The following is a 23964-nucleotide window of genomic DNA, read 5'->3' as shown; positions in this document are numbered from 1 at the left end:
ATAAAAATACTACATAATGTTAGAAGACAGAGATTTCACCATGTTCAACAATAAAGGGATGTTTGAAATGTTTTAATATCAGTCATGATATCTGAACTAGGTTTTTACTCATGTCTTTCCATATGTAAAATAAATGGCTGGCGCTTTGGTTTATCAAGGATTTAGAAACTTTAAAAAACTTTAAAATGTATAAGCTATTCTGTCTGCAGACCATAAAACACAGTATACCTACTAAACCCATCATTTTAAGGGTAATTTTAGGCTGTCTGCAGTTCTTTAGGTATGAAATGCACCAATTATACTTTGCAGACAATATGTATATTTCTACCTCGGCTGCATTGAATAAGAGGCCTCAGATTCAGTGGGAGTTCACAGGAGCACAGCTCCTGAACCTTTCTGAGAGTTCCACCACCTCCTTCTGAGAGTTCCAGCTCCTTATCCATTGAATGGTATGTGCAGCTACATAACAATCCCTTGATGAGCTCCACCACCACCTATTTTTCTACAAAACGACCCCTGAGTATTCTTATTTTAAAAAAGCAAAGAAATGGTTCAACCATCAGCATTCAGTGTTCAGCTGGTGGCCTGAGTAGTGTAGCATTAGATGTTTTCTGAAATATTAGTACAGCTATTATATGCTGCAATGTTATGGAAAGTATTTTACAAGCAAACAGTGAATACAAATTGCTAATAGGTGGTAGCACTATCATATTTTGCTACGAGTTCCATCAAAGTTAGTATTTTACTGGATAAATCCCAAATATTCCAAATTGGACTGGCTTGCCAACCGGTCAGATAGCTTCCTGGATAATGCTGATGAGATGTGTGTAAACAAATCATGGGAACCCTGTGCCTTCATAAGGAAAATGCCTACCATTTTGACAAGGAAGGGAGACAGAAATGACATGCATACTGCACTAACCTACAGGCAGCTTAATGGTGATGCAAATTGTAGCACTTGCCACTGTAGATCAGCACCAAGACCAAAATTCTAACCACTAAGCCACATTGGGTCTCTTTGAACTAGAATTATTGCTATTGACATTATATTATGTCCCCCCCTCCTGCCCCCCACTATTATAAGTTTGAATGCTTTTGCTATCCATCAGAGTTGTTTCAGGGTTAGGGTTATTAAAAAGGATTAAAAGGACTTCCTTTCAAAAGTGAACAGAAGCCTTTGTAATTTGCCACCCAAGGAATTTCCCAAATAGGAAGTAATGCATTTTTAAAAATGAATCATTCTTTTTTTAAGGCCAGAACAAGGAACATAATGATAAATTGTACAAATTATTGATTCTGAAATATCAAACAAGCTCTGTAATACAATTAAGCTTTAATTTTCTTCCTGAGCATTGTTCATATGTACATTTTTGCCATAATATACAAATAATTGAAATTACAGTATTTTTTGCACCATAAGACTCACTTTTTCCCAAAAAAAAAGTGGAGGGAAAAGTGTGTGCGTCTTAAGGAGCGAATACTGCAAAAAATTCACACAAATGCCTCTAAATTCACACAAACGGCTCTAAAAACTAGGTGCGTCTTATGTTCAGGTGCGTCTTATGGAGCGAAAAATACGGTAAATCATACCACAATGTTTATAACTGTCAGTTTTACATCAGAACAGTTAATAACGAATGGAATGCTTTATATTCCACTTTGTTCATGAGAAAAAATAGCTGCATTGATATGCTATATTTTATACTTCAGATTTATTAGTAGCAGAAAGCGAAAACTTTTTGTCATAGCCATTGTGAAGAAACATTCTGGAAAATGTCTTTACCAGACCTTAGAAATCAGCCTCTGTGAATTGTCAAGGATATGTTAATTTATATACAGTTCTATTATTTGTTCTTTGTAGGGAAATGGTCCACTGCAGCATGTCCCTGCATCCTTATGGTTATAATAGTACATGAAAGGCCCTCTTTTCACTTCCCTCCCATCACCAAAACACTGGGTTATTTTACCTGTTATTTTGAAGTGGCCTCATTTTTTGCCTACCGCTGAACAGTTTAAGAAAACAAAAACCTTGTCAACACAATCATGTTATAAAAAGTGGGCTGTTGAGACAATTTCTATTAACTAATAAGTTCTGGATTTAGTAAGAAAAAGTGTAACCATCTTGTAAAATGCATTTTAAGACCCTACAAGTCTGTTCTGAGAGGGTTGGGCTTGGTCCAAAAGTTCCATCGTGTCTCTGTGTGCAGAGATGGTCTGAATGGCAGTTGGGCTCCAAGCAGCCAGTTGTGCTTTTGAAGATCTCTTCTTCAGACTTCATTTGTGCATTTACAAGTGTTCTCCAGTTAATTCTCACACAGACATTGCAGCAACTGATCAGTGATTAAATTGATGTATGCTTTTCCTTTAACTTTGACAGAGTGCCATTACATACTAGTATCTTATACCATGATATTTAAATTTCAACCCCCTAAAAACAGTGTGTGAGTCAAAATACAGGTTAAAACAAATACCCAGCATTCATTTTTCATAGTTGTTAGCAAAGGGTACCAAAGGAAGATTCATCATAACTATATCAGGTGACATTTACAGCTTACGTTTATACCACGTCTATAGTCAGCATGGTAATGATATCAACATTTCCTCTCATGCCATAAAAGAGTAACCTACAAGCTGAATGGTGAAGTTGTGAGTTACGCGGTATCTCCTATTTGCCCACAGCCTTACTATGCTACCTAATATTAAAACAAATACTGCATTAAACACAACTTTTTTCAAGTATAGAAATATTACCAGCAACCACTTTATTATTCAACAAACCAACTGTTCTTTAACAGTGTTGGCACTGCCAATCAACCACATTTTTAATACTATAGCCATCGTAGAAGAGCTACCTGAGATGCCTGCACATTAAAAACCAAGTCCTGTATGCTAATGATGAATGAGAAGGGATTGCCTGATAGAAAACAGGCATTGCTAGGGCTTGCATAGTGAAAATCAATTGGTTTGGAATCAGGTATCAGTTCAGCATTTTCCTGGGGTGGTTTCTGTCACTGGGAGGGCTTGCACCAGCCATGGAGAGTTAAAGGTTTCACTGGGCAATTGAGAAAGCAGGAAGGAGCTGGCACATTGTTGCAGCAGCACTGAGAGAAGGAAAAAAACAAAACTTTGAGAACTTTTTACCTCTTCTTCTCCCTCCCTCCCCAAAAGGTAGATGAGAATTTGATGGATTACCAACTATGGCAAAATGAACTATTATAAACTCCCAGTGGGAGCACAACCAATGAGGTCTGGCCTGAAATACAGTAAGTTTGCTGACGGAGGCAGTGCATGCACTGCCCCTGCTCAGCCCTTCCTTGCTGCAGTCTGCAGCACTCCTGGTAGGCTGCCAGGCTGGGTGGCAAGGCAGAGGAGGGCGGTGGAGAGGGTGAGCCCAGCAGTGGTGCCCCTGCCCACCTTTGCCTTCAGGAGGCTTTCTGGGAGGGGGAGCACATGTGCTGTCCCGCTGTCCCCACTCAGCCCCTTCCCTGCCACCTGTAGCACTCCTGGTAGGCTGTAAAGCTGAATGCTGCAGCAACAAGGGTGAGTACAGCGGTGAGGGCGAGTGCAGCGATGGAGGGCTCAAGGTGGCATGCTGGAAAGGGAAGGGGGCGCCCACTGCCCTTGTGGCCAGCTGGCACCCTAGACAGCAGCCTACCTGGCCTACTGGGTGGGCCCATAGCCAGAAAATTTTAGGCAGAAGGGGCCCAGGGTATAAAATTTTAGTGGAGGCACAATGCCCCAAATGACATCAGAAATAATGTCACATTTTTAAAGAAACCCTGGGCACCCAGAGGCATTCACACTGCTCCTTTCTGCCCACACCCCAGCTACCTTTTCCTGCAAGCTGGATCACACACATTCCCAATTTGCACCTAATTTATGTTGCTTTCCCCCTTCCAAAGGAATCTGCCATTCTCTGCAGTACCCAGGCCTGCCCTCCCCCCAAAAGGTCCTGAGACCCCCACCTATTAGAGCATGATTCTGTTGGGGGGGGGGCTGTGTTTAAACTCAGGAACATGCCTCCAACTTGGGGGAGGGAAAGAATAGGAAATTATTAACTTCAGCCAGAGGGAGAGAAAGGAGAGAGGGAGGGGGCTTCCTAGGCACAACTTGGCTCAGGATTTACCTTTTTTTTTGGGGGGGGGGAATTGAAGGTGCAAGGCTGCCATGCAGTGCTGGCAGGGGAGCCTTTGGAAAGGGAGCTTTCCAAAGCATTTTAAAAGCCTTCTTTAAGCAAATCTGCCACCCCCCCACCAAAAAAAAAGGGCTGATCCCCGAGCCTATTCCACGCTCAGGTCCCCCCTCCCCCCCCCGGCACCTGATCAGTTGAAAACAAATCTCATTGGGAGACTGGCAGGGTTCTCCAGTCCATGTTTGCAGCCATGGCTGCAATCCAGTGCATGCTTCTGATGGCCTGAGGCCAAGGTGGTCTCCAGTTTTCTGAGGAAACATGCTGCAGACTTTGGGCTGTCTGCTCCTGGGCCTGCTGATTTGCAAGTAAGAGCCAGCCAAGCTGGGTGAGGCCGTGGCTCAGCTCCCCTTGGATCTTGCAAGCCATGTCTTGCTCCCCCCCCCCCCCCGCCCAAACATAAGCCACACTTACTCGGGAGTAAGTTCCTACTTGAGTCTGAAGCAAGCAGATTTCAGCGGGGAATCCAATAGGGGACTGGTTGGAGGGGCCTTAAAGGATGAGCAGGGGTTTGATTGGAGGGGCTTGGCTCCCCACCCCTGTAGCTATGGGCTTGCTACTGGGCAGCACTCGCCCTATCAACCTGTTGCCTCTAGAGAGCCCACATGCAGGATGATTGCAATAGCATCCTGCCACTGGTGCTCCCCAGCAACTAATATAATGAAGCATATTGCTTCTGAACTGGAGGGAGTAGACAGACATTAATAGCCCCATCTTCTGTGAATTTGTCCATTTTCCTTCTAAATTGACAGCCATCTTCTTACTGGCCGCCTTCTAAACTGACGGCCATCTTCATATCCTTTGCAGCGAGTTCCATAAATTAACTACACACATTATGAAGAAATACTTCCTTTCACCTCTCCTGAACTTCCCTCCCTTCAGCTTCAGCAGATGACCTTGTACTAATCCTAGCACAATGAGAAAGGGAAAAAGTCTCTCCCTGTTTACTCTCTTCACACCCTGACTAATTTTAGAGATCTCTATCATGTCTCCCCCTCACTCACATTTTTTCTAATCTTACCAACCAAGTTCAATGACCTTGGTGGGCTTAGTTTTAGAGGCCTTGATGATACACATCTATGAAAGATCTGGAGGTGTACTTCTTGTTATCATCTGGTGTGAGCTTCTGGACTGGCAAAAGCCCTGAATAATCATCTACTATTATTTGTACAACACTCAATATTGATCAAACTTGATTTTGATGTCAGCTTTGCCCCTTCCAACTCATTTGCCACTTTCCCCTAATGTACTGGTTTGTACTCAACATAGATTTTCACTCATGATTTTGTCATTATTTGTAATTTTCTAGCTGAAAACCAATACGAGCCCTCCCAGGCTTTGAGATCATCTACACAACATCTTTTTGTGATCCCTGGTCCTAAGGACACCCAGTTGGCATCAACAAGGGCCAGGGCCTTTTCAATCCGGGCCTCTACTTGGTGGAATGAGCTCCCTTTGGAGATTTGGGCCCTATGGAACTTAGCTAAGTTTCACAGGGTCTGTAAAATAGAGGTCTTCCACCAAGCTTTTAATCCACTAGGCATCCTCTGAAAACTTCCCCCAGCACTTTACTGCCAATGTGCTTAAGCTGGGTCAAGGGTCTGAGTCACAACCTAAAGTGGTGTCAATGAAGCTGTGCTAAGTTGTACCACCTGCTGAATTATGGCCTCAGGCTGTACCATTGTTGGAGTTATGGTCTTATTTTAAAACTGAGATTTTAAAATTGTTGTGTTTAATTTGATATGTTCTACTCATTGTTAGTGTAATGTTTTAATGTTGTAAGCCAGCCTGAGCCCACTTTGCAGGATAGGGCGGAGTATAAATTGCAAATTAAATTAAATTAAGGTGAGATGAACAAAAGATTGAGATATATGTGGGTAATTCAGGTTCAAATCGCCATTCATTCAAAAAATTTACTGTCTGGCCTTGGACTAATAGCTCTGATTCAACTTAACCAGAGCATCATTGTGAAGATAAAATGAACCTGATATACACTGCTTGGAGAAAAAGCAGGATACAAATGTGACCATTTATATTGCATTATAAAAAATGTGGCCACAAATTGGATCCTATGAAGTACAAGCGGAGTGGTGCTTGTGAATGCATTCCTGCCCTCTTCCTCCAAGAATTCCATGAGACCTCTGAAAAGCTGATGTTGAGATGTCTGGATCTCTATGGATGAAAGCCACATATGTTATGGTACAAAAGAGGGTGAGTACCAGGCAAAAAAAATCACTTGGGTCTTCTTCTGAAAGCAATGCACTTATTGTCAAGTCGGCTGATTCAATAACGAGACCTGTTTTGATAAAAAGTTTCTAGTTTATTGATATCATTGTTCTCAACCACTCAGAGAGATTGGAAGACTGAAAACCATACAGTAAAGGTTAATCATATAAGGTATACTTCAAAGGGATTCTTTAGGGAGGGGCACTATGCAGGGCACATTCACACATTGATGTTACAAATTCGTTCTCAGGCCCATCATGGCCTTGGGGCGAATACTCCCCCCCCGGTACTCAGCCTGAGAAGGCACCATAATCTCTTTCACATATTCCCATTTCAAAGCAAAGCTGCAGAACAAAGGAAGGGAGGGGGGACGGGAGAGTGAGAGCGAGCAGCATTGGTGTACAGTGCGGCTTTTACCCAGAATGCTTCCCCCTGAACCAAAGATGGAATACAGACTTGACCAGAGTTGAAGCAGACTTGACACTTAGTCAGTGGTGCCTCATCCCGCTCGACCTGCTGGTTGGCACCATTCAGAGCAGGCCGGAGTTGTTTCCCGCCGGTTCCTCAGCCCAGGCTAAGTCAGCCAGCTCTGCGGAGAGCAGCACCTCCTCATCCAGGGGTTCTTCTGGCACCGCCGCGCTGCTTTTCGCCGCATCCTTAGGGCGGCTGGTTGCCTTCTTCGGCCCTGGGGTACTGGGTTTCGCCGCCGGCAGGAGAGCCCGGGCGGGGGCCAGCTGTGGGCAGCTGGAGGCGAGGTGGCTCGGGTCCCCGCATCGGAAGCATCGGCGGGGGCCCACGGGCACTGCTGCGGGCGGTCTCTTGGCTTTTGGGGGCTCGACTTTCCCCGGGGCACCCCTCGCCTGGCTCTTCCCCGACTGATGTTGGCGTAGCATTGCCACTCTTTTCAGGTTAGTCTCCACTTCTCCCGCCAGCTGGATCCACCCCACCAGGGTGTCTGGGCTCGCCTGGGTGAGGGCCCGATCCAGAATGCTGGCATTCAGTCAATTAGAGAAATGTTCGATCTTCATCAGCTCGCTTCAGCCCCGGACTCTGGCTGCATTCACCTGGAAATCCGCCGCATACTCGCGGATGGAGCGGGACCCTTGTTGCATGTTACGGAGGGCCGCCAATGCGCAGGTCTCCTGCAGGGGGTCTTCATACTGGGTTGACAGGGCTTGAAGGAAAGTGTGCACATAGTCCAGGTCAGGGCTCATAGTTTCGCACAAGCTCATGTACCAGCGCTTGGCCGCCCCTCTCAGCTTCGAGCCCAGGTAGTCCACCCTGCTAAATTCATCTGGGAAGGAGTTCCCCCAATAATACATGAAGCTGTTTGCTTGAATGGCGAAGTAGTTCACCTCCTCCGGATCCCCATCGAAGGTCGCGTCCAACTCTCGCCCCCTGCCTGCGTTGCGGGGCCCGCCGGCGCCTGTGGGGCCACCGGCACCTGAGGAGCTGCGCCTCTTGCAGGGGCTGCCGCCCGGGCTGGTTGGCCTGGGCGGCCTCAGGTCACCGGATGAGCGGGTTGCTGCCGCCGGGACCCAGTCACCCCCAGCGCCCTCCCCAGTTGAGCCGTCAGGGTGTGCATCTCATCCTTCAGGCTCCGGATTGCTCCGTCAACCTCCCGTCGGGCCTTCGAGCGGAACATCTGATAGTCCTCATCGTACCTGTCTTTGGGCCTTGATTCTCTACTCTTGGCCCCTCTGCACTCAGCACCCTCGTTCTCGCCCTCTGGGACTTGGACGATGATGATGCTGTCCGCCTCCCCCGACTCGATGGGACCCAGGTTGGCGGCTTCTGCTCCGGCGATCCGGACATGCTTGGTGTGGCGAGTCAGGATGGCTTCCCGGCGGATCAGGGCCTGTTCCATGATGGTGGTAGAGGTCCGCGGTTGATACTGCCGGGGTGTAATTATCAGCTGGAACTGGGGGGGGGGGACTCCGCGGCTCTCCTGGAGTCGAGGATGTGCCACGGCGTCTCTGCCCCTTCCAGATCCACATTGATGGGAAGTTCTCCGTTGTCCGGAATCTGCTCAGCCATGAGGCTTTAAAGTTGCCGGAAAGGTTGAACTTCGTTGGAGGAGTCTTCCAAAATGTCAAGTCGGCTGATTCAATAACGAGACCTTTTTTGATAAAAAGTTTCTACTTTATTGATATCATTGTTCTCGACCACTCAGAGAGATTGGAAGACTGAAAACCATACAGTAAAGGTTAATCATATAAGGTATACTTCAAAGGGATTCTTTAGGGAGGGGCACTATGCAGGGCACATTCACACATTGATGTTACAAATTCGTTCTCAGGCCCATCGTGGCCTTGGGGCGAATACTCCCCCCGGTACTCAGCCTGAGAAGGCACCATAATCTCTTTCACATATTCCCATTTCAAAGCAAAGCTACATAACAAAGGAAGGGAGGGGGGACGGGAGAGTGAGAGCTAGCAGCATTGGTGTAGTGTGGCTTTTACCCAGAATGCTTCCCCCTGAACCAAAGATGGAATACAGACTTGACCAGAGTTGAAGCAGACTTGACACTTATTAGCACATGAACACATGGTTCCTGGCCCTGAGTATGTACTTTTTTGTCTTCATTGGGTCCTGTGACTTCTAGCATCAGCTCTTCAAAGGTCTCTGGCTACTGAGAGTGTACATAAATGTCTTCGACCCATAATTCATAGTATAAAGTTCAACAATATAAAATTGGGTGTTTAATTCAAGTATAAGTGAGAGATTTGAGGATATTTCATTGAAAAGTAGCCCTTAAATTTTAAGGGTTCCTGGAATGCTATATTTGACAATGAAGCAGATGGTTCACTTTATTTCAGCTTTTTATATAGGATGGTGGTGGAAAGTGCCACCAAGTCACAGCTGACTAATGGTGAACCAATAGCGTTTTCAAAGCAAGAGACTTCAGAGGTGGTTTGCCATTGCTTGCTTCTGTGTCATGACCCTGGACTTCCTTGGTGGTCTCCCATCCAAATACTAAGCAAGGCCAACTCTGCTTAGCTTCTGAGGAAATCGGGCTAGCCTAGGCTATTCAGGTCAGGACCCATATAGGATACAACACAATAACGTTCAAAAACTCCTTTATCCATGGACTAAATCAAACTAGGCTTTATCTTTAAAATATGATGACAGGACACATTGTGACAGAAAGTCAGAAGTAAAATTAGAAGAGTAGGGCAGGATGGTCATTTAATTTTAACTTTTGCATCAGGTGATGATCCATCACACTTAAGCATTTCTACCAGATTAGTTCAATTAATCCAGATTACAATCAATCAAAAAAATGAGACTGACCAAAACCATCACCAGTTAGCCCTGTAAGACAAGACCAAGAATATCACACACACACACACACACACACACACGTATTATATATATGCACACTGTGGCTAATAGCCATTGATGGACCTCTGCTCCATATTTTTATCTAACCCCCTCTTGAAGCTGACTATGCTTGTAGCCGCCACCACCTCCTGTGGCAGTGAATTCCACATGTTAATCACCCTTTGGCTGAAGAAGTACTTCCTTTTATCCGCTTTAACCTGACTGCTCAGCAATTTCATCGAATGCCCACGAGTTCTTGTAGTATGAGAAAGGGAGAAAAGTACTTCTTTCTCTACTTTCTCCATCCCATGCATAATCTTGTAAACCTCTATCATGTCACTCCTCAGTCGACATTTCTCCAAGCTAAAGAGCCCCAAGCGTTTTAACCTTTCTTCATAGGGAAAGTGTTCCAACCCTTTAATCGTTCTAGTTGCCCTTTTCTGGACTTTTTCCAACACTATAAAATCCTTTTTGAGGTGCAGTGACCAGAATTGTACACAGTATTCCAAATGAGACCGCACCATCGATTTATACAGGGGCATTATGATACTGGCTGATTTGTTCTCAATTCCCTTCCTAATAATTCCCAGCATGGTGTTGGCCTTTTTTATTGCAATCTCACACTGTCTTGACATTTTCAGTGAGTTTTCTACCATGACCCCAAGATCTCTCCCTTGGTCAGTCTCTGCCAGTTCACACCCCATCAACTTGTATTTGTAGCTGGGATTTTTGGCCCCAATGTGCATTACTTTGCACTTGGCCACATTAAACCTCATCTGCCACGTTGATGCCCACTCACCCAGCCTCAACAGATCCCTTTGGAGTGCCTCACAGTCCTCTCTGGTTCTCACCACCCTGAACAATTTAGTGTCATCTGCAAACTTGGCAACGTCACTGCTTACTCCCAATTCCAAATCATTTATGAACAAGTTAAAGAGCATGGGACCCAGTACTGAGTCCTGTGGCACCCCACTGCTTACCGTTCTCCACTGCGAAAACTGCCCATTTATACTCACTGTCTGCTTCCTATTAATTAGCCAGTTTTTGATCCACAAGAGGACCTGTCCTTTTACTCCATGACTCTCGAGCTTTCTAAGGAGTCTTTGATGAGGAACAAGGTAAACAACATCTATTGGGTCTCCTTTGTCCACATGTTTGTTCACCCCCTCAAAGAACTGTAACAGGTTAGTGAGGCAAGATCTTCCCTTACAGAACCCATGCTGAGTCAATAACTTGTGTTCATCAATGTGCCTATTCATTCTGTCCTTGATAATGGTTTCTACCAACTTTCCCGGTATTGAAGTCAGACTGACTGGCCTGTAGTTTCCCGGATCTCCTCTGGAACCCGTTTTAAAGATGGGGGTGACATTTGCTACCTTCTAGTCCTCAGGAACGGAGGCAGATTTCAATGAAAGATTACATATTTTTGTCAGAAGATCCACAAGTTCAACTTTGAGTTCTTTCAGAATTCTTGGATGTATGCCATCCGGACCTGGTGACTTATTAGTTTTTAATTCGTCTATCAGTTGTAGGACCTCCTATCTTGTCACCTCAATCTGACTCAGGTGTTTCAACACCCCTTCCAAAATAAGTGGTTCTGGAGCAGGCAAACACTTCTCATCTTCCACAGTGAAGATGAAGGCAAAAAATGCATTCAGCTTCTCAGCCATTTCCCTATCCTCCTTCAGTAATCCTTTGACCCCTTGGTCATCCAAAGGCCCCACTGCCTCCCTGGCTAGTTTCCTGCTTCTAATATATTTGAAGACATTTTTATTGTTGGTCTTTATGTTTTTTGCAATATGCTCCTCATAGTCCCTTTTTGCCTGCCTGATCACAGTCTTGCATTTGATTTGCCACAGCCTCTGTTCCCTTTTATTAATCTCACGTGGACTAGCTTTCCACCGCTTAAAGGAGTCCTTCTTACCTTTTACAGCTTCCATTACTTTGTTTGTTAACCATGCAGGCCTTTTCTTATACCTGTTTGTGCCTTTCCTAACTTGTGGTATATATTTTATCTGAGCTTCTAGGATTGTAGTTTTAAATAGCCTCCAAGCTTCCCCAAGGGTTTTGACTGTATTTACCTTTCCTTTCAATTTCCTCTTCACATGCCTCCTCATCTCAGAGAATTTGCCCCTTTTAAAGTTAAACGTGGTTGTGCTGGTGTTTTGGGGCAACTCTCTATTTATACAAATGGTGAAATCAATAACATCATGGTCACTGCTCCCAAGCGGTGCGATCACTTTTACATCTCTCACCAAGTCTTGGGCATTACTTAGGACCAAATCCAGGATTGCCCCACCCCTGGTAGGTTCTGTGACCATCTGCTCCATAGCACAGTCATTGAGAGCATCTAGAAACTCAATCTCTTTCTCTCAACCAGAACGCATATTGACCCAATTAATCTGCGGGTAGTTAAAATCACCTATTACAGCACAGTTTTTACATTTAGCCACTATCTTTAATCCTTCCATCATATTATAATTGTCCTCTATCTTTTGATTTGGTGCGCGATAACAAATTCCCATAGTTAAATTTCCTTTTGGGCCCTCTATTTCAACCCAAAGCATTTCTAGAAGGGAATCTAATTCTCTGACCTCAGTCTTACTGGACTGTATGCACTCTCTGACATACAGAGCCACTCCACCTCCAACCCTTCCCTCCCTATCCTTCTGATATAACTTATATCCAGGAATCACCGTGTCCCACTGATTCTTTTAGCTGGCAAGCCCCAGGGGGAAGGGAGCGGTTGGTCTTCTCAGGTCACATATTCTATTAATACCCAGTTAAAATGCTTAAATTGTGTGTTGGTCTGCCCCCTCTACCTACGGATTTGTTCACCTTTCCCACCTTCAGAATAATCTTAATTAAGCCTTACTGCATTCAATAAAACTTACTTCCAAATTAGTGTATTTAGGATTTCATTTTTAGTGGCATATTCACATAAGTAGGTCACTTGCCTTTTGACAGGGGCTAGAATCCCAAATCTTTAGATAATAATGTACTTGAAAACCCAGTGCAGTATAATACAAGAAGACTTTTCATATACACAACCTGCTCTGCAAATATACCAGTGTCTGTGATATCACCCAATATTTAACTTCAGCTGTAGTGATGAACTTTATCCTTAATAGTAAAGGCACCAGGAAGAGATCAATGCCAAATTACATTTCAAAGAAGAATACAGAACAAATCAGGATAGGAAATTTGTAATGCTAATAGATGAATTAATCTCTTAAGGCCTTAGTTTGTGACGAAAGGAAATATCAGAGTCTGGTAAGGCAATACCAAGTCCCATTCTATTTTTCTTCAAACTTATTTGTTTCTCTTCCATTATTTCCACATCAAAATAAGACAATAATAAAATAATAAACAGCTTAATTTCATTCACTGCAAAGAACCTGCCAGGACACTTGCTGACTCCAGAGCCAAAAGGCATTAAAAAATATTTCAGCTTCTTTCCCTGTTTGTAGAAGGTGGTTTTCTTCCTGCCATTTTCTATGTAACGGTCAACTTTGTATTTCTGAAATATAAAGAATGTGGAAAATTAATAAACTGGTTACAGAGGTATCATAATGGATCTAAAAATCAGTAAAAGTTAACAAGTGGTGATTTTGCTTTTACCCAAATAGCTTTTGAAGGCATGGCTATATTTGTGACTAAAATACAAAAATGGAAGATACAGGTAAAAGTCAACTGTGGGAACAAGCTTAAATTTAGAAGCCCAAGTCTCTCTCTATATATTGCCAGAAAGCAGATGGCAGAAAAAGCCCCAAATAAAAACAAAGCTTCAGGAGTGAGTCGCAAGAGTGCTGTTAACCTTCCACCATCTTTAAGATTAGCCATCTTTAGATACCCCGTTTTGAAACAAATACGTGCACAATTTGAAGCTACAGATCTTTGGGAAGATATCTGAGCTGTTCTGGCTGTATTAAGTTTTATATGAATTTTAGAACTAATTTCCACAATATTAAAACAAATTTTTTACAGATGTCAACACAGATTGAGTCATGCTAAGAATTTGTATGTGAAAAATGTCTGAGTTAAGAGATCTTGAGTTACTTTTTTGGGATGGTGAAGCAGCAGTTAAGATAACTGGTGAACACAAGTTGACCTTCCACTGGATTTGAACCTACTGATCATTTCAGTACACCCAGAGCTAGGGTGGCCATAATAGCTGCAGGCCAGCCAGGAACACCTTGAGGGGGGAATGAATGTGTGTGCGTGCGCGCGAAGCACGCACCGCCGCAAACAGGAAGTGACGTCACTTCCGGTGACGCCAGAAACAGGAAGTGACATCTGCGGGAAGAAAAGGGGTCAGGGGCGCAAATGGACCCCCCTCCCTTCCCTTGCGGGGCAGCCAGCCAGCCGTACCGGGCGCCTTTACGCAGCAGCGTGCAATCTGCCCCCGAGGCCCTTGAAGGGTGCAAAGGGCTTGGCTCTCAAGAAACCCGCGACCTGAAGGGCTGAGCTCGGCTGGCTCCTCAAGCCAAGCCCACGCCCCCCCCGGCCCGATTCGGCCAAGGGCCCCCAGCGGGGCAGCTGCAAGCCCTCTCCCCCAGAGCAGGCGGGCGACCCTGGGCGCCAAGGACGCGCGGCGGAGGGGAGGTTACCTGCTGGAGCGCCCTGCCACCCTCTGGCCTCGGCACCGACGAGCGCGCCCTTCCCACCCCAGGCACCAGCCAGCCAGCGGGATTTTGGCGAACCTGGGATTTGATTGGTCCCAGGTTAGCCAACCCGTAAGGCAGGAATTTGGGGGCAGGGGCGGGACTTTCCCGGGTGGGCGGGACGATCTGGCCACCCTACGCCAGAGCTGATGACATAACATGTTCAAATATATTTAGGTTGTGTTTATGCACACTACAGTACACCCAGAGCTGATGACGTAACATGTTCAAGTTTATTTAGGCTGTGTGTATACGCACTACAATCAGCTATTTGATCAAGAGCTCTTTGAACAGTATATATTTAGAAAATTGTCACACTGCATACCCAGTGTACCTGCCCAAGGTAGTTGAAAAACCCCCCGTAATACTAATATAAACAATTAAAAGTTGCCTAAAAACCAGCATTAAAGTAGAAGAAAGGAACCTAAAGATATGTTAATTGAGCAGCTTCAAAAGAATACCAATTTTAGGACTAAAAACATACTACAAAATCATTTAAAAAGATCAATTCCTGAATTTAAAAGCCTGGCTAAACAGAGCACTTTTGCATGGTGCTTAAAAGAGAGTAGGGCAGCCTCAAGGGAAAGGTATTTCATAGGCAACATGTCACTACTGAAAAAGCCCTGTCTCTAGTTGCCATTCACCTTACTTCTGAAGTTGGGGGCATGGAGAGCAGAGTATGAGAGATAGGTATCAACTGGTGCATTACATTTGTGACCATGAGATTCTTTTCCAGGTCTAAAAAAGTACAATATTGTTAACTGTGACACACCAAATAATTATACATTCTCTCAATAAAAAGCCACTCATTAGCATTTGTTAAATGCCTTCCTTTCCACCTCTTCACAACTGCCTGCCCTAGAATCACACTTTTTTTCTTTTATTTTCTCTGAAAACAGTGTTTTTTGCAAACACGGCTGTCCCCCCCACCAATGCCTGTAGGATGATCTCCCTTCTCTGTACATGATCCTAATCTGTGGATTTAACAATCCACATTTTTGCTATGTTCAGAATCAGATATATGATGAGATTTTGATGAATTTCCAATCCCTATACTTTTGCAGTCAACCAGACTTGAAGTTTATATAATGTGTATGCAGGATTTTAACTTGAAGACTCCATATTTTAAAGCTGTTTTTATGGTCTGTTTCTAGTCTGAAGTTCATTTTAATGCCTTTTGATTTTATGGCTTGTTTTAATATTGACAATTTCTACCTAACCTGTTTTTATTTTGTTTTTTTAAACTTGTCAGCTACCTCAAGTAGGTCTCTGGAGAGGATGCATATATATATATATATATATATATATATATATATATATATATATATATATATATATATTCTAAACAAATAAATAATGCTAAATAGTAATTGTTGTAACACACAATTGTTTTGTTAGTGTTTTGTGAAGGAAAAAAATTAAAATAAATGTAAACATGGATGCATATAAATTAGAGAGTCCTAACCTGAATGAGTTCTTGGTATAAGAACAAAACTATATAAGGATACAGATTTATTGCACATTTTGTCGTTTACTGCAGGAAAATCAACCAAGCTACATTATTCATGTCTGCCACAAAGTGGCATTTACAGTTAAGTTAAATGTTGAAGTGATTAAGTTGAAAGTTGAGGTTATTCATGGTATCATCTTTGCATTTAACTAACACAATAACAAAACTGAACATTTATTAGTACCAATTATTTAATTGTGACAAAGAAAAAGAAGAAGGTGGTGGTTAGTGGGCCTACATCTTGCAGGATCCCTTCTGTCTCTCTGATTGGGTAAACGAGTTTTTGGAGGGAAAACTAACCCAGAGTGGCTGGGAACCTTCAGGGTTGTTCTTTTTGGAAGGGCTGCAGTCTGGAAAAAAAGGCTGTAGCTGGAAGAGATCCCTCACCCAAAGTGGGTGGTGAGTTTTTTTATGAGTAGCAGGGGACGTCTAGTTAGACACATAGGGGCTGTTATTTTATTTACACCAACCTTTACTGTTTCTTTATTCACTGTTGCATTAAAAGTCTTTTAGAAAGGTAAAGGCAGTCCTTTGTGCAAGCATCAGTCATTTCCGACTCTGGGGTGACGTCGCATCATGATGTTTTCATGGCAGACTTTTTATGGGGTGGTTTGCCATTGCCTTCCCCAGTCATCTACACTTCCCCCCCCCCAGCAAGCTGGGTACTCATTTTACCAGCCACAGAAGGATGGAAGGCTGTCAACCTTGAGCCGGCTACCTGAACCCAGCTTTCGCTGGGATCGAACTCAGGTCATGGGCAGAGGTTATACTACACACCTATTGTTTGAGCACTTATAATAAATTCCTTGCCTGAATCCTCACATCTCTTCAGTCATGGTTAAAGGTTTTATTAAAAAAAAGAAGACACAAGGGTGGTTGGATGCTCTGGGCCCATACAGACCCTTACCAGAGTGGTGACAGTCAGTAGAAGGCCCTTCCTGGCCCCCTGCTGTGAAGAAGAGGAGATTGGATTTATACCCCATCCTTCACTACCCGCAGGAGTCTCAGAGCAGCTTACAATCTCCTTTCCCTTCCCCTCCCCAAAAGAGATACCTAGTGAAGTAGGTGGAGCTGAGAGAGCTCTGATGGAAACTACTCTTGAGAGAAACAGCTCTGTGAGAACTCGTGACTGGCTCAAGGTCACATTAACAGGTGCATTCGTAGGAGTGCGAATCAAACCCAGTTTTCCTAGATATGCGTGTGTGCACTCAATCACTACACCAAGCTGACTCTCATTAGTGGAGAGCCAGTGAAGAACTGAATGTAGGTTAGGAAATATCAACATCAGTGGATTTTAAAAAGCCATAAAATAGCAAAGATATTTATTTATTGGATTTTTATTTCACCCTTTTTCAAAGGATCTCAGGGAGGCATAGTTCTTGTTCTCCACCTCCATTCCATCCTAACAATTATATTATGTGAGGTAGATTATACCATGACAGAATGTATAACCCAAGGTTACCAAGCAACCTTCACACTGAGCAGGAATTTGAACCTAGGATTAGTCTAACTCTCTAACCATCACACCACACTGACATATCAGATGAGGCTGAGCAAACTTGTATTTAAACCTCTGTATTAATTAATTGATTGATTGAATTAATTATTTGAAACATTTCTATTCTACCTTTTTACCCAGTTCATGGTTCTCAAGGCAATGAACATTAAACATTTCAGACATTAAAAAGCATTTAAAATATATACACATACATACACAAAATATATACATATATACACAAAATATATACATATAACATATTTTAAAAAACTAAATAACAATATAAAGACATAACCACATAAAGTATAAATACATAAAAACACAAATAGTAAGGAGGGCTCATATGAGTTAGTGCAGGAAAGCCAAACAAAACAAAAGTCTTTCCTCAGTTATGGAAAACATTGATAGAGGGAGACAATTGAATTTTCCTGTGGAAGGAGTTCCACATTTCTGGCACCATGACCAGGCATGGATTTCTCACCCAGGAAAGGCCACAGTTGGCTCACTAACTGAAGCTGGTGAAATGCACCCTGGCTACCATATCCATCTGTTTATCCAAGAAGTCCAAGTCCAGCAGTACCCCAAAGTAATAAACATGCTCTTATGGGAGGGTGCAACCCCATCCAGAACAGGAAGTATCCCAGTTTGCAGGCCAGCCCTTCCCCCCCTCAAGTAGCACTTATTGTTGGAATTACATTTCAGCCCAACATATGGCCAAGTACAACTGGGAACTGGAATCATCACTTTAGCATCATTGATATTTTGACCCCTTGGTTTTGCTTTTTGCTATGTATATCTGTGAAGCTAGCTTTGCAGGAATGTGTTAAAGAGATTGCCATACCTTCTGCTTTAATATCATGTCTTCCTTCATCCTTACAAATGTTGTATTAAAAAGCTAACAGTGGGCTTATAATGGATGTTGCTTGAGTACACAGAACTTGGAGCAAGAACTATTGTGTTTCTATGCATAACCATTGTAGTTACAGACCAACTTACAATGGTTCAGAACATCCTCAGCCAGCTAAAGGCAACTGCAGCTCCGTCCTACCTGTAGAATATTTTGGATTTATATCCCACCCTATACTCTGAATCTCAGAGTCTCAGAACGGCTCACAATCTCCTCTACCTTCAGAACTTGTAACTTCAGAATAAAAAGGTAAAGGTAGTCCCCTGTGCAAGCACCAGTCGTTGTCAACTCTGGGGTGACGTTGCTTTCATGTTTTCATGGCAGACTTTTTGCGGGGTGGTTTGCCATTGCCTTCCTCAAACTTCAGAATACACATGACTAAAAAGAAAATTGCTGCCATTTTGTACACAATAGTTTGAGTAGGATCCTAAAATATGTAATCCCACACATGCAACCAATAAAAAGCATAGATGTATAAAGCAACCTTGAGAGCAGCAAAACTTGAGAAACAGAGTTTTTAAAAACTTGTTTTGTCTATTCCATTCATTTCCTAAAAGTAAAACTACAATGACTTCCATATTTTTCAGACTGCCTGTGATTTACTAGATTCAAGTTCAGTAGCACCTTAGAGACCAACAAGATTTGGGTGGTATAAGCTTTTGAGAGTCAAAGCTCTCTTCAACAGACTATATGCAACTATTATTTACTACAACTGATGGACTTTTTATTTTTTTAAAAAAATCAAGAAATAAGAGGCTGATAATAATTTGATTTATAATAAAAAACTGTATCTATTTCAGTGAAAAGGTCTTTGAGGCCTATTCTTGCTGTAACTGATCACAGCGTCCTTTTGTAAAATCTTGCTTTCTGAATGGCACGCTGAAACCAGCAACAACCTGTCAGTTAAAAAATCTAAGGAAGTGCAGGACTATTCAATTTGCATGCAGGTGATGAACTTCTGGACTCATATTAATGCTGAGCTAGGATGGATTAATTTCCAGTCTTTTATATTCATTACTTTAGCTTCAGAAGGGGGGGGGGGATATAAGGAGATGACACAATTACCCTCAAAGCTTCACGGCAGAGCAACAGCCTTATAATCCTGAGTTCACGACGCCATACTAATTGACCAAGAAAGGGCCAATCCTTATAAAGAGAGGTGAAAAAGCATACGGCTCAAGAAGACATTGCTATTATAAGGGCTTTAGAGAGTCAATGATGCTTTGGGGACACTTAGCTCAATGGCCCACATTATTTGCTCTTTAAGACACCTTCTATTATTCAGCCTTCTTTGGGCATCCAATGATCTACTTCCAAACAAAGCCCACATTTAGCCTCGAGTTTATGGTAGTCAATGGTACAATTGTCAAATTCTCTCAAAGGGATAGCAGTCAGTCTCATCACCATATTTTTCTCTTCAGGTCATGAATCTTGTTGACCTGCAGGCATCTAGAAACATCATATGAAAGTAGGAGGATTTGTTCCACAAGAAAGAACGGCAGTTTTAAAAAAGGGAAGAAAAAGGGACAGAAAAAAGAAAAAGACCTATACTTTACAAAATGCTTAGCTGCTGAGATGGGCCTCAAGTGGTCTGTGCAATACCAGCTCAATGTTTACCTTAGGATCTTCATAGACCTCCGGGTCCATGTGAAGAATAGGAGGATAAATTGCTACCCAGTCTTCTTTTCTCAAACTGACTTCCTGATTTCCTTCAAGCTTGAAAACAAAATCCTCCTTGATGATGCGGATGTTCATGGAAGCTGAAGACATTCGTAAACTCTCGTTTAAGGCACTCTCTGAATTTAAATAAAAGGTAGAAAAAAAATAAGAACCCTACAGCATGAAAAATATGGAAGGTGATTGGAAGTATGTAAGCAGCTACAGCTGCCAGAGGTTACAGCTTTACTAGAGCAAGATAGCAACAAAAGCAGAAGTAAAAAACCAAAGAGGTAATAAACCATCCCAGGGGGCTGGAGGAGAAATTCTGAATTCTTAAATATAATCCTCACTGATAGGTCCAATGAATTGAGTTAGGCTGCAGGCAGTGCTGTAGCTTTTGGGTGGAGAACCATTATTCAGGAATCATGTTTAAAACACAACAATCAAAAGAGAGGAAGGCTTGTATGCATTTACATAAACTGCAGGGGTTGCAAGCAAACACCAGGCACAGCATGAAAAGCCCCTGTTCCGCCTGCTGCTCCAAAGCCCTGCACTAGACTCAAATTGTGTTGCTAGAAAGCCACCTACTCAGAGAACTGTAGAATCAATGGTGAGGTAAGAATACTGTGAATTAAGAAACCCTTCACAATATCATCATCAGCACATTACAATTTCTACTGTTGGCTGAGCAAATTCCAATGATGCATGGCGCTTTGACGAGTTAATGGGAGGAAAACCCATATTTCTATGCAATATTTTGACACAAATTCCAAACATTTTCCAGGAGCCTGCCATAGAGTTGGAAGGCTCTAGAAGGCAAATGTCCTTGCCTTCCCACTGGCCTTCACCTTTTGCTCCTAGCACGACAGATTTTATGGCTAATTTCCGGCAATTTATCCTGGCAGTTTGAGGAGGAATTCTTTTGGGAATAATATGCATAATTTGCATAAATCATTCTGATAGCATGCATACCAGCATGCAGCCTCAGACAGGAGCTACATCTCTCACTTTGTAATCAAAACTGACTATTTCTCCACCAGCTAGGCTGAGCACAGTAATAGGCGGCTTGGCTCCTTCATGTCATCAGTGTGAAAATTAGCCTTTAAAAAAAATCAGAACTCTTTTTCCTCAAAAGATAAATAGGTGGTTAATTTCATGGGGAGGTTTTGTGGATGGCATATGAGTCTTCCTTTCCCTCCCCAAGTGGGATGTGAAGATCTACAACCCCACAAACCCAAAGGTTCGTTTATTAGAGATAGTAGCAACCCCAAAGTAGAAACATCGGGGGATGGGGGGAGATAATAACAAATGTTCTTTCAGTAACAATTAAATCTGCTGCAGCGTGCATAGCAAATACAGTGGCCTTGGATGCTTTCTCGCAGGAGTTTTTTCCTTAAGCGTGCATTTGTCTAAAGAAATGAGGCTGCGGTCAGTTCTGTGTGGCCAGCACCGTGATTCAATGTGACGTACTGTGAGGCTGTGCATATTCTTTTGGACTGCCTTCGTTACTATAATCAGGCAGAGTCAAATCGTCTTGTTGGTGACGAAGCCAGAAAAGAACTCTGGTTCCAGAATATGGCCTCTACTGCGGATAGCCACAAGGCACCTGACACGATAGATTTCAACTGGCAGTGCTCTGGCAACAAAAACTTTACACGGTACAAAGGAAAGGTCCAGACTCCACTCGTAGGCTGTCTCCCGCCTTGGCAAAATGAAGCCGATAACACCATTGAGTGTCCAGTGTTGAAATGGTAGCTGACATATGTGATGCCGCCATGCTCCAAATGTACCAAATGGGGAGGGCGGGAGGGAGGAATACGCAACAGCAGCAAGAAAGCAAGCAAATATAATCAGGGAAGTACAGCTGCTGAGATGGCAGGTTTACACCGAATAGCATGAGCAACACAGTCACATTAGATTGGCTGATTTTTTTTTCCCAGCAAGCATGGCAGCCTGTGCCTGCTGCGGTATTCCAAATGACAATTGGGCAAGCGGATCTTATGCAGAAGTTAATCACAATAATGGAGCTCAAAGTGTGGCTTAGTGGTCAGATCATAAATGACAAATCTGTTTTACCTTCCAATACCAGTTAGGTGGGGGAAGGCAAGCTTGGCTCTAGCTCTGAGCAATCATGCTGATAATCCTTGGATGACAAAAGTAATGAGTCATGTTATGATCAACAAAGGAAGGTGGAGTCTGTGTGGGTCTACAGCAGTTTACCAATAAAGCAAATAAACAAAAAGACATTTCCCCACCCCACTCCAAATGTAGTCCCTGTATAAAAGCTGGACATCTATGCTGAGAAGAATGACAAGTGCATGATAAAACAGCAGTCTGTACTTGCCGTTGTCATACTTCAGTAGGCACAAGTCAGTATGCTCCTGTCAGACCAGCTGGGTAGCTTGGGAGGCCTTCCATTCTGCACCACGAGGTACAGTAAATTATCCAGCACGGTACAGCAACATCTGTTTCTGTGCTAGTGCCGAACAAACAAGGCAATTTAAAGCATACCAAGGGATAACCAAGCAGCAAATGAACATGACCCTCATTTTTCCCCCCTTCTTGCACACATGAGATGCTGAAACTTCCCTGCACAAAAAGGGGCTGACAGAAAAGTTGACATATTTGCTATGTACAGAGAGAAAGAGAAAGACAGACAGCCCATAGTATTGTTATTTTTAGAATCCACCCACTTTTCTCTTATATCCTTGGCTTTCAATTCATCCCAGATCCTTTTTTAAAAAGTCGAAGCCGTTTCAATATACTTATAAATATTCAGTCTTTAAACCTAATTTGCTATACTTAGTTCACATGCCTTCAAGCATTCGTCTTCCAATTTCCACTGAATAAATACGTACTAATGAGAAATAGAGCAAGCTGCCGAGGCAAAGCTGGGCGGCTTGAGCCTGGCCTGCCACCAGCTTGTGATAGGCAGGCAAATTGAGTTAAAATGAAAAGTCTTGTCAGCTGAAATACAACACGGTAGCCAAACAGCAAGCTGTCAATCATCCAGCCAAAACAAGGGATTGCAGGTAATAAAAGGTCATTGTGAATCATTAGTGCATTTGGCTTTCATAAGCAAGTTAATTTTAATTAAACATGATCTTTGTCTGTAACCGTTTAATAAAAAACTTACTGCACATAATGGATTGTTAACGTTATAATAAGCATTTAGCAGATAATAGGAATATTTAAGTATCAGAGTATATGGTAGAAAAAATAAGTTATTAAATTATTTGGGAATGGTGTTTTCTCCTTCAAGGCTGACAGCATTACATACACAATACTGCATCAGTTGTTGAATACCAGAGGCACTTTTAAATTGTCTGAAAACTTCCAGACAGAATTTCAGCTATTTCCCCTTGTACCAATCACACTCTTAGCAATATCTATAGTTAAAACTCTGCCTTCAAACCAAATTTGGACCCAGTGCCATTACAATCTTCAGCCCCCCAGAATTTCCATCTTTTAAAAAACAAACAAACAAACCCATTAACAGCATTTTCAGCAACACAAAAAATATTATATGCAGTTCTGCACACAGGTCTGCGTCTTATGCTGATAAATCACATCTTAACCATAATATGAAGACTGATCCTAACTGACTTGCAATCCTAAAGACAACTGAGCATATACCACAGATTAGAATTTATACTAAAAAGAGAGAATGGCCTGTGAGTATGTTGGACTCTAGTCAGATTATTAGATTAGATCTTACAAACCATAATTATTGGAGATGTAGAGGTCCTGTAAGAAACCTACTACGTAAACCCAATAAGGAAATCATTTTGGCAAATTGCATCCTGATTGGGGACTTCTGCCCCAAAGTGGGCAGTTAGTCCAGTCAAAGACTATGAATAATAAAAGCCTTTGGACTTGCGAAGCACTGAGCACTTCTGGAAGTCTAGAAAGAAGAAACTTTATATTTGACCATTAAGGAGGAAATTGGATGTAAAAGATAGGACTGCAGGAGAAAAATCAGGTCAG

The 23964-nt window shown here is 42.8% G+C and overlaps 1 protein-coding gene across 1 annotated transcript in view; it reads right to left on the bottom strand.

The window, feature by feature from the left end:
* Positions 1-12629: 12629 nt before the first annotated feature.
* Positions 12630-23964, bottom strand: part of LOC132575176 (cytochrome P450 7B1) — a 157152-nt gene continuing 145817 nt past the window's right edge. The window contains exons 5-6 of the mRNA XM_060243702.1: positions 19936-20114; positions 12630-13259 (exon numbers count right to left, since the gene is read on the bottom strand). Of these exons, the coding sequence (XP_060099685.1) occupies positions 12972-13259; positions 19936-20114 (467 nt within the window). The 3' untranslated portion in view covers positions 12630-12971. The remainder of the gene's footprint in view (positions 13260-19935; positions 20115-23964) is intronic.

This window comes from Heteronotia binoei, chromosome 7 (genome assembly GCF_032191835.1).
Source record: "Heteronotia binoei isolate CCM8104 ecotype False Entrance Well chromosome 7, APGP_CSIRO_Hbin_v1, whole genome shotgun sequence".
Lineage (NCBI taxonomy): Eukaryota > Metazoa > Chordata > Lepidosauria > Squamata > Gekkonidae > Heteronotia > Heteronotia binoei.
This window is presented reverse-complemented; position numbering and strand designations above follow the sequence as displayed.